This window comes from Lemur catta, chromosome 11 (genome assembly GCF_020740605.2).
Source record: "Lemur catta isolate mLemCat1 chromosome 11, mLemCat1.pri, whole genome shotgun sequence".
Lineage (NCBI taxonomy): Eukaryota > Metazoa > Chordata > Mammalia > Primates > Lemuridae > Lemur > Lemur catta.
The window spans coordinates 82,159,173-82,168,975 of record NC_059138.1 but is presented as its reverse complement, the minus strand read 5'-3'; the positions used below and the strand labels follow the sequence as shown (position 1 = coordinate 82,168,975).

The 9,803-nt window shown below is 36.5% G+C and overlaps 1 protein-coding gene across 3 annotated transcripts in view; it reads right to left on the bottom strand.

Annotated features, from left to right (window-relative positions):
• Positions 1-1,471: 1,471 nt before the first annotated feature.
• The window catches only part of GPR141 (G protein-coupled receptor 141), a 57,804-nt gene continuing 49,472 nt past the window's right edge, over positions 1,472-9,803 (bottom strand). For 2 of the 3 annotated variants that reach the window (XM_045564559.1, XM_045564560.1), the window contains exons 2-3: positions 6,697-6,835; positions 1,472-4,806 (exon numbers count right to left, since the gene is read on the bottom strand). In XM_045564559.1, the coding sequence (XP_045420515.1) occupies positions 3,875-4,792 (918 nt within the window). In that variant the 5' untranslated portion in view covers positions 4,793-4,806; positions 6,697-6,835 and the 3' untranslated portion in view covers positions 1,472-3,874. Of the gene's footprint in view, positions 4,807-6,696; positions 6,883-9,803 lie in introns of those variants that run through there. The other variant, XM_045564558.1, reaches the window with a different exon arrangement.

Sequence of the window (9,803 nt, the reverse complement as noted above, 5' to 3'; positions counted from 1 at the left end):
CTCTCCAGCATCTTCTTAACCCTATTCAGAGCTGTCTTCCTTCTGTGCTGCCTCCATGGCCCTATCTGTCCTCCAAGAACTATCCCTGCTTGCTCAGAACTCTGGAGCAAGGCTCACCCAAACCCCTTCTGCTCTTAGCAGGTGGTTCTCAGAGCCAACCACTCCTGGGGCTTCTTCAGATTCCCCTGGTTTTTGAGACCTGCAGGAGCCCTTTGGCATGCTGAGGACAACCCAAGTAGATCTGCCATCCCTAGAGCTCTCATTACCAACTATTTACAAAATTTTCTATTCAGCCCCCTCATCAGGAGAGTTTCCTTCTTCCTACCAGTCCTAACAGATGTGACAGCTCTTGGCTTATGCTTTATGTTATAAGAGGAAAGTGGGCAAAATCTATCCAATCAAAGCTATAACTGCTTCACAAATGTTCATCTCACTAACCTCACACCCAAAAGCTGACAACTGAGAGTGGATAGCTTCCAAAAGGCTGAATCTTAACCCAAGAATCAGTTTTAATGGCAGCTTCATGGAGGAGGATTTAGGGAGGCAGAAGGGATTTGCTAGCCCCTCCTGAATCTGTCCACACAAAGCTCATTTGACCTACAAGTGAAACGGTCTCTTTCTTCCTAATTTATATGAAGTTGAGGAGGGAGGCCAGGGGACTCAATGACACTTTCACAGGAAAATTGGGAAAAACACAAAAGCTGAGTAAAGTCGCTTTTAATGGGTGCCAGAAGCAATCTTTCTGCCTGGGCCTCAAAAACTATTATCCCTGGATTCAAAATCTGGTAGATAGTAAGCCAATCTGAGAGTTGTTAGGCTCAGGGAAATGCCTTGTTCTTACTAAACAAGAAAATGCAATGCTATATTTTCTTTCCATTTTCCTGAAAGTTACATTGAATCACCGCAGAAACAAAAGGGATAATTTAGAATTGAATCAAGATGAGGTAAGTATTCATAAAATATAGGAATAACAGGAAACATATGTTAAAATTTGTAAATCTCCCTTTACACCGACCCTTCATGGTCTCTCAGTGGTTCTCAACCCTCTCAGACCCAATGCCTTGATTTGGATCACAAATATTTGGTAACGCTTTGACCAGTCTAAAACGGAATTCATAGAAAATTTTATCATTCTAAAATGAAATTCCTATCCTTTCTACACTAATAATGTAAACATATGTATTATTTATATATAGTGTTCTAAGTGTAACATAAATAAGTAATGAAAGGAAAAGTTATTTGTAGTAAAATAATAATGCACTTCAGTGTGTAAACGTTCAGACATGATCACAAAAAAAAGACAAAACAAGACAATCTGATGTGGCATCTTTATCCAATATCTCCCTAAATACTAATATTGCTTATGGGTGTGTTGTGTCCTATTTTAATGCCATAGATGGTGTTGCTATTAATTATGTGATTTTTCAAAGGAATTAACAACTCTTGGTAAAGTTCTGAGGAAACCAAATAAAATCTTTCTTTAATATCCACGATAGCTACATTTCCAGAAAATTCAGAAAATTAAAACCATACCCAAAATACCATGTATTTATGAAAACTGAATAAAACCCAATAATGGCTCTGATTAGTTTATGTTTCACTTTATGAATATCCAGCACAACAGTCAAATATGAATCAAGACCTGAAAATTCTTTATTGTACAGATAGTTGTGTGCAAGGCAAGATGTCTAGTCTCTGGCCCCCACCACCAAATGTCAATATTATTCTCTTGTAATGGTGATATCCAACCATGGCTCTAAAGGCCAATATCACCCCCACTCACATGGAAGATTCATTTCAATAGCAATTAAAGGTAGAGGACAGGCTAACTAATTTTTTTTTAATTTATTCTATCAAAACTGATGAATAAGATGTTACGGAATATTGTGTTTCTATATTTTCAGTAATATTTCTTATAGGTCCACAGAAATAGGCCCTTTATTATAACGTATTCATACAAAGAAAACCAGAACTGCCTGACCTCAACATATCTAAAACCTGGGAGAGAAAATAATACAATCTATAAGATAAAATTATGATAGTGATGATATTAACATAAGAAAAAAAGCCTAATGAAATCCTCACAAATAACTTTTTTAATTTAAATATTTCTCTCTGTGTCTTTGTTTTCATATACATTTTATGGGTGTTACAAATTTTCTCAAAACTTTTATGGGTCATGGTAATTTTCTTACAGATTTTATGAATCAAAGTGAGAAAGAAAAACCTAAGAAAATAAATGGGAACAAAAGACAAATAAGAAATAAATATAACTTTTTGAAAAAGGAAAGATAAAAGAGAATTTATAACAGGAAAAAATTTGAAACAAGTAATGTTTGAACTATGTTGCTACTTTTTCTTCCTCAGAATTAATTTCTCTTAGAAACTCACAGGGGTATTTCTTATTCATCTGATGAACTGTGGATTCATTGAGTGATAACAAATTAAGAAAGACCTTTAAATCTGGAAGATATACCTTGATGGAAAAAAAAAATTCCCTTAATTCATTCAGTTCTTCTATTCATATCATTAACTACTTTAGGTTTTCTGAAGCATTAAATACAAAACTGGATCAGTTCCTGGGAAAGTTTTGAGAGTACGAAACATTGAGAACAAAAGAAGAATGGGGAAGAGGAAAAAAACCCAAAAAGCAAAAACCCACTGTGTATCAACCTAGCCAGAAATAAAGGTTCTTGAAATAAAATCAATTTAACATGCACATGTCACAAGTTATGAATCAAATTTTGCAAGAATTTACTCCAAATTTGATAAGAAACTCAAATTATTTAATGTTTTAAAGATTTATAACTTTATTATTTTCAAGTGTGTTTATTCATCCATTCCTCAAAAATTCAGAAAACCTTCATGCAGCCTAATCTCACAGGGTCTAAATTAATGGGGTTTTAAATATATTTCCCCAAAGTCCTTTTTTTTTTTAGTTTTCATTTATTTAAAAACACATAACTTTAGGGGAGGAAGGGAACTCTAAAGATTTCGGTATAACTTTCTTTTCTCAAATTAAATCAACTGTGGCCTGGGACATTTAGAAATTCTCTCAAAACTCAGAAAAAAATTTAATCACTTCCCTTGAGAACTCATTTTAATGCCCGGCAGTATATTGGGCAAGAATATTCTCTAAGTTATACTTTTACCATTAGTTATACGTGTTCAGTGAACTTTGGAATGATTTTGGGGGCAACAGTGCAATTAGTGATATTGAGGTAGTTGATTTCCATGTCCTTAAACTTGACCTGTCAAAGGACAAATCTAGAAAATCTTGTTTTAACAGAAGGCCATGAGTTCTTTTTGTTTGATTCTTAGATAACTGACTTCCCTTTAGAGTTAAGATAATCTAGAAAAGTTCATTACCATTCTCTTATCTTATTTGTTTTTGTCAGGGTGTGAGATATATGGGACATCTTATCTTGTTAGCCAAGTAGAGTTTGTGTCTTTGAGCTAAATTGTGGCCAGGATCAACCTTCCTAAGGTGAAGTAGAATGAAAACAGTTGCATCCAGTCCAAAGCCTAAAAAAAGGACACTTTTCCAATGGAGGAAATTAGAATGAGGTAATGAAACTCTAAAACTCTTTAGACCTATGTTGCCTGGATGGGCCAAGCAGACATTTTGTATTGGAAAATAGCACAGTATTGCAACTCCAGGTGGATTCAACATTGCTGGTCTTTGTATTGGCATCATTCAGAGACCATAGGAATCAAACAAGGACTAGGATGAGTGCTCTGACGTTTCATAGTCCTCTGTTTGGCTAGATCAAGGCATGGTTTTGATCATGTAATGCAATACCATTCTTCCATTCCTTGTGCCCATTTTCACTCCCAATATAAAGGAAGTAATTATGAATACTGCAGTTTGTGGCTAACGGCACAAAATGCAATTCCATAGGTCAATTATCTTTTGCTTAAACCAACGGCTTCCCCCCAAGACAAACAGCAGCAAGTCACAACAGCTGATTGCTGTTACACTCAAGAGGATTTCATTAAAAAACGCAACATTATCTTCACAGTCATTGGCACTTTCCACAACTTGTAAGTAATAGATCCTAAAGAACTGGTAGGGGAGGAAACAAAAAATGATGATCCCTATAAAAAATAGGTTTTTCAGTTGAGCCCAGAACTCCTGGTGGGATAGCAAAGAGTGGCCTAGTTTCCGCACCATCGACACAATAATGAAGACCTGGAAGACCAAGAGAATCACCGCAATGGCTATGACAATCGCCACTATCATATAGTTGATGACTTTCACGTACGTGTGGGAAAGTTCTTTGTGGAATTTAAAACAGTCCTGCTCATTGTACTCCTCCTGAGTTCCATACTGGGAAGCAACCAGGGGCACCACAATGACAATCACCAGCACCCACATGCCAGTGCTGGCAGCCACAGCGTGCAGCTTTCTGTAGAATTCCACTTTGTCCTTGCACTTGAAGAAGATGAGGTACCTGGTGACCAGGATGACCACATAGAAAAGGAAGGTGAGGTACATGTGGATGTGCAGCATGGAACTCACGAACTTGCAGAAGGGCAGCCCAAATGTCCAAGTCTCCTTGATGAGATAGGTCAAGCGGAAAGGCACGGTCAGCAGAAAAACACTGTGCACCACCACCAAGTTAACGACCGCAGTGGTGGTCACAGAGCGGGTGTTCATTTTCACCAGCAGGAACAGAATGGAGATGACACCCACCAGCCCTCCAATGAGCACTACGAAGTAGAGCCTGGTTAAGTGGGGCGTCATTGTAGGACTGCAAGAGGAATCCCTGGAGATGTTGTGGCCGGCCATACTTTGCAAGTCACCTGGAAGAGACAAAGCACCAGGGTAACTGACAAACTCCCAGAGCTTTCTTTCTATCTCCTTTATAGCACTGACAAAGCGGCTTTGTAATGTATCTGTTTTCATGACATGAACTCTGTGTGCTTCAAGAATGAGGACTATGTCACATGCATGTTTGAAAGCACCATACCTAAAACACCATTTGCCATTGATTTGTAATCTTTAATAGGAATAAAAATTTTTAATCTTTGAGATGCCCCCAGAGACAAGTATACATGTATATAGACAAAACAATTTGCATACAACTTAAGGGGGGGTTCCAGACCATCTGGGGCTGATACATAGATGCTAATACTATAGTGACCCCTTAGAAAAATTGTAAGATGGATGGAAGGATGAGTGGATGCATGAAGTACACAGCATATTTTTTTTCTTTTAGGCATGAGTCTAATTCCTTCTAACTCATTAGCAAATGACCCAAGAATAAATACTCATTTAGGATACTGATTAATTTGACAAAATACCAGCTAAGTCAAGGCAGCAGCAAGCAATAGGGAGCTTTATCTGAATTTCTCATTACAGTCAGATTATCATCTAGCAGTAAGGCCTTGACTAAATTCTTCCCCCGGGCCCCGCTGAAAAAGTAGCATGTCTCCCAATTCTCCCATCCCCTTAAATGCCTTGCAAATTCATAACAGAGCCACTGTCATTTCTCCTCTAGACTCCTGAAAGATCCCCTCCCCAAATACTCAAGTCCTTTCCAATTCATTAGTTGCTATAAAAGATTTAGTAATCTTTTAATTTCACTAAGCAAGTCATGTCACGTTTCTTATTTAAATCCCTTCCAATGGCTTCTCATCTCTTTTAAGATAAAGATTAATATCCTTACATGCCTACAATGTACTCAGTTACAGTGGCAAGATCTGATCCCTTGAGACCAGATTAATCCAGAGATGAAACTGGCAGGCTTTGATGGATCGGATATGGGGAAATGAGGGAAAGGGAAGTGTCTTGATCACTTCCAGATTTCTGACTTGAACAATTGTGTTACTAGAGGTGTCTTTATTGACACCTGGGAGACTCAAATGTGAGGAAGAACAGTAATTGAATTATGCACTGACCTTTGTAACACATTTGCAGTTGTTCTTATTCATTTCTCAAATGTTTCTTCATACAATCAAATATTACCCAACAATTAAAAAGAATCAATTCCAATACACACAATACTGATGAACCCCAAAAACATTATACTAAATGATGTATTTTCAATGGGGCAATAGTGCCCCACGTCCTCAAATGGGCAAAAATTTGTTCTTCAGGTGTGAAAAAAATTTAACTTTATATCGAAATGTGTGTGTGTGTGTATATATGTATATATATACACAGACATACAGATATATCTGTGGTATCATTAAGAGGAGGAGAGAATTAGGAAAAATTTCTTCAGGGTATAGTAACACAAAAAAAGTTAAGAAACACTGTACTACATAAAAGGTGCTAGCCACAAAGACTACATATTGTATGATTTCTTTTCTTTTGGAAAAGGCAAAACTAATGTTACAGAAAGCTACACTAATCTGTGTAGCCCAGGGCCCAGGTTTTGGGGGAAGGGATTGGCTTCAAAGAGGCATGTGGGAACCTATGGGGTGATGAAAATGCTTTATATCATATCAGTTGCCATTGTAATTATTTGTCAAAGCTTGTTGAATTGTATACTTAAAATTGGTTAATTTTACTGAATATAATTTATACCTCAATAAAACTGTTTTTTTAATAATAATAAATCCACGGAGTCTGTGCATTTGTGGGCATGGATTACAATTCAAGGAATTATGACCCACTTAACTGGGCATTTTCTTATGGGCTCTGCAGTAGTTTATCTCTTGTTATACTTGTGTTATCGCTCTACTTGCCTTTTATTTTCCTTAGTAGAAAAGTAGTTTCATCAAGTAGACATTAAATTATACTGTGTTAGCATCTGAGTCAAGAGTTGATGTGTCACAAGTTCTTCTCATCATTCCTTTCAGCTATTGGCCTGGAAAGGGCTGACTCCTGAAGAAAGAAAGTGAAATCAATAACATACCACTTGTCTCAAGTCCTCTTTCTTATTGTAAACTGCCAGGATCTCTCTCTTTCTGATATCAGAAACACATGTTAAATGTCTTCTATATGCCAGGACTATCTTACATGCTTGCCTGTACATTGTCTCATTTAATTCAACCCCACAACAGTCCTATGAGTTGTGTAATGTATTATTATATGGAATTTACACACATGTGCACGTACACACACACCCAAAACTCCTTATTATACATCATGGTGAAGCACTGTGAGTCTCCTAGGCCCAAGTTTCTAAATTTTGACATAAAAAGGATGCAAGGCCATGAAGAAATTTTGTTCTTTTCACATGGCTCTCTGCAAATCTATCATCTTGGAAGCTGGTTTTTCCTCTTTTTGGATTTCTTATTTTCCCTTCCCTTTACTTGGTTTACAGCAAAGCCTGTAGGTTAGCTAACCTCCATATCCATTCTAACCCTTTCTGGCTTGCGTTTTTCTACAGACATTTGCAGCAACAGTGTTTGTAAGTTACTTAGCCTCTGCTAGTCTCTGGCACTATTGCAAAACCTAGAGGCAAGTGAGAGCCAAGTGAGCAATGCCAATGTGCGGAGAGATTAGATCATTTGGCATGACAGGACGTGAATTGTCCGGTTCCTCTGGGATAGCGATGCAGAATTCTGGATTTCAAATATTAAGGTCATATATTAAACACAATTTCAATCAGAAATTACATTAAATGTAAATAGAGTAAACAGCTCAATTAAAAGACAAAGGTTGTTAGATTGACTTAAAGAAATGGGATCCAGCTATATGGTGTTTACAAAAGACACATATTAAATGTAAGACTCACAATAAAAGTGATATATTTATAATGAAATGTCCTTTTTATTTCTAATAATGATAATTCCTTAAGATCTAATTTTTCTGGTACACATGAAGTTTTTTTTGCCTAGTGTTTGTACTTTATAACTTTTTCTATCCTTTTACTTGCAACTTTTATGATTCTTATATTTAAAATGTGCTTTTGGCTGGGCGCGGTGGCTCACGCCTGTAATCCTAGCACTCTGGGAGGCCGAGGTGGGTGGATCGCTCGAGGTTAGGAGTTCGAGACCAGCCTGAGCAACAGCAAGACCCCGTCTCTACTAAAAAAAATAGAAATTATCTGGCCAACTAAAATATATATAGAAAAAATTAGCCGGGCATGGTGGTGCATGCCTGTAGTCCCAGCTACTCGGGAGGCTGAGGCAGTAGGATCGCTTAAGCCCAGGAGTTTGAGGTTGCTGTGAGCTAGGCTGACGCCACGGCACTCACTCTAGCCCGGGCAACAAAAGCGACACTCTGTCTCAAAAAAAAAAATAAAACAAAATAAATAAAAATAAAAATAAAATGTGCTTTTGTAAACAAAATTTACTTTTGTCTCTTCCCTTAAAATGCTACAAATGCAGAGCATTTTCATTCCATTTATGCCCTCCCTCCTTCCATTTTATAGTTTTCCTGCATTTTAATTCTACATATATTTTAAACCCCACACAATATGAATATTATTGTATTGTATAGCTAACATTCAATCCATAGTCATTAATCTTTATCCACCTAGTTTTCTTGCCCATTTCTCTTTATTTCTTCTTGCATATCTGTGTTTTCATCAGGGCTGACTTTCCTTCTGCTGAAGAACTCCATTTAAAATATGTTTTAGTACAAGTCTCTCAGGGATGAATTTTCTCAGTGTTTGTGTGTGTGTGTGTCTGAAAATGTTTTTATTTCATCTTCATTTTTAGGATATAATTGCAAGGCATAAAAGCTGAGGTTGGAATTTTCTTTCGATACTTTAAAGATGTTATTACATTGTCTTCTGGTTTTCATCAGTGAGACTTCAGTTGCTAATATTACTATGGCTTCTATTATGGTTGTGTGTCTTTCTTTCTTTAGTGTTTTAAAAAAGAGTTTTGTGTGTGTTTGTGCCTGGGTGGGTGTTGTTTTCTCTGTTTTTACTGCTTGGGGATTCTCATTGTTTCTAAAATGTATGAGTTAATATCTTTAGTCACTCTGGGGAAATTATCAGTGTTACCCCTACAAAGATTGTCTTGCCCCAGTCTCTTCTCTATTCTTACATTTCCATTATATTTGTGCTAGACATTTTCACTGTTTCACATTTTGTCTACTTTTTTCTGAATTCTATATACATTTTTCCATCTTTGCTTCCCTTTGGATATATTCTTCATCAGTAATCCTACCTTTGGCTGTGTCTACTCTGCTGTTTAACTAACTAGAATATCAGATATAAAATATTTTTAGTTCTAGAATGTGCAATTTTTTATACATTCTACTTTGTGAAATTCTCTCACAATCTATTTCATTTTCTTCATATTTTCCTCTACTTTCTTAAATATTTTCATTATGATTATTTTAAAAGCCTTGTCAGGAGCATTTGTAGATGCATTTCTATTATCTGTTGTTTTCTCTTGGTTTTCCATTATGAGATCTTATCATTTGGCATGTCTAGTAATTTACTATTACTAGACATTATTACCAGTAATTTAAGTTTGGATAATTTGTTTAAAACAGTGTACAGTTTCCAAATGATGTTCCTTTCTTCCACAGAGGGGTCATACTTTCCTCCACCATACTTAGATTATTTTGAGTCAAAGCTTATTTGCAGTTCTGATAAAGCTTAGTGTACTTCTGGGTCTCTTTAGCCTTCTTATATTTTCAACCACAGCCAAAAGTATTACTTATAATCCCTTTTTATGACACATCTGGCCTGACCTCAAATCTTTGTCTTCAAAACTGCTAACATTTCGGCTATGTTTTTCAGAAGGTTTCAGGGTTAGGATTTTGGTCTCCCACCCTAAAAAGCACCAGAATTCACCAAAATGTCATCATGTGTTGGTGAAGAACTTGACTTTTCGGCTTTGAATTGTATAATGCTACTGTGGTGAAAGAAGTTGCTTAATTCAGTTCA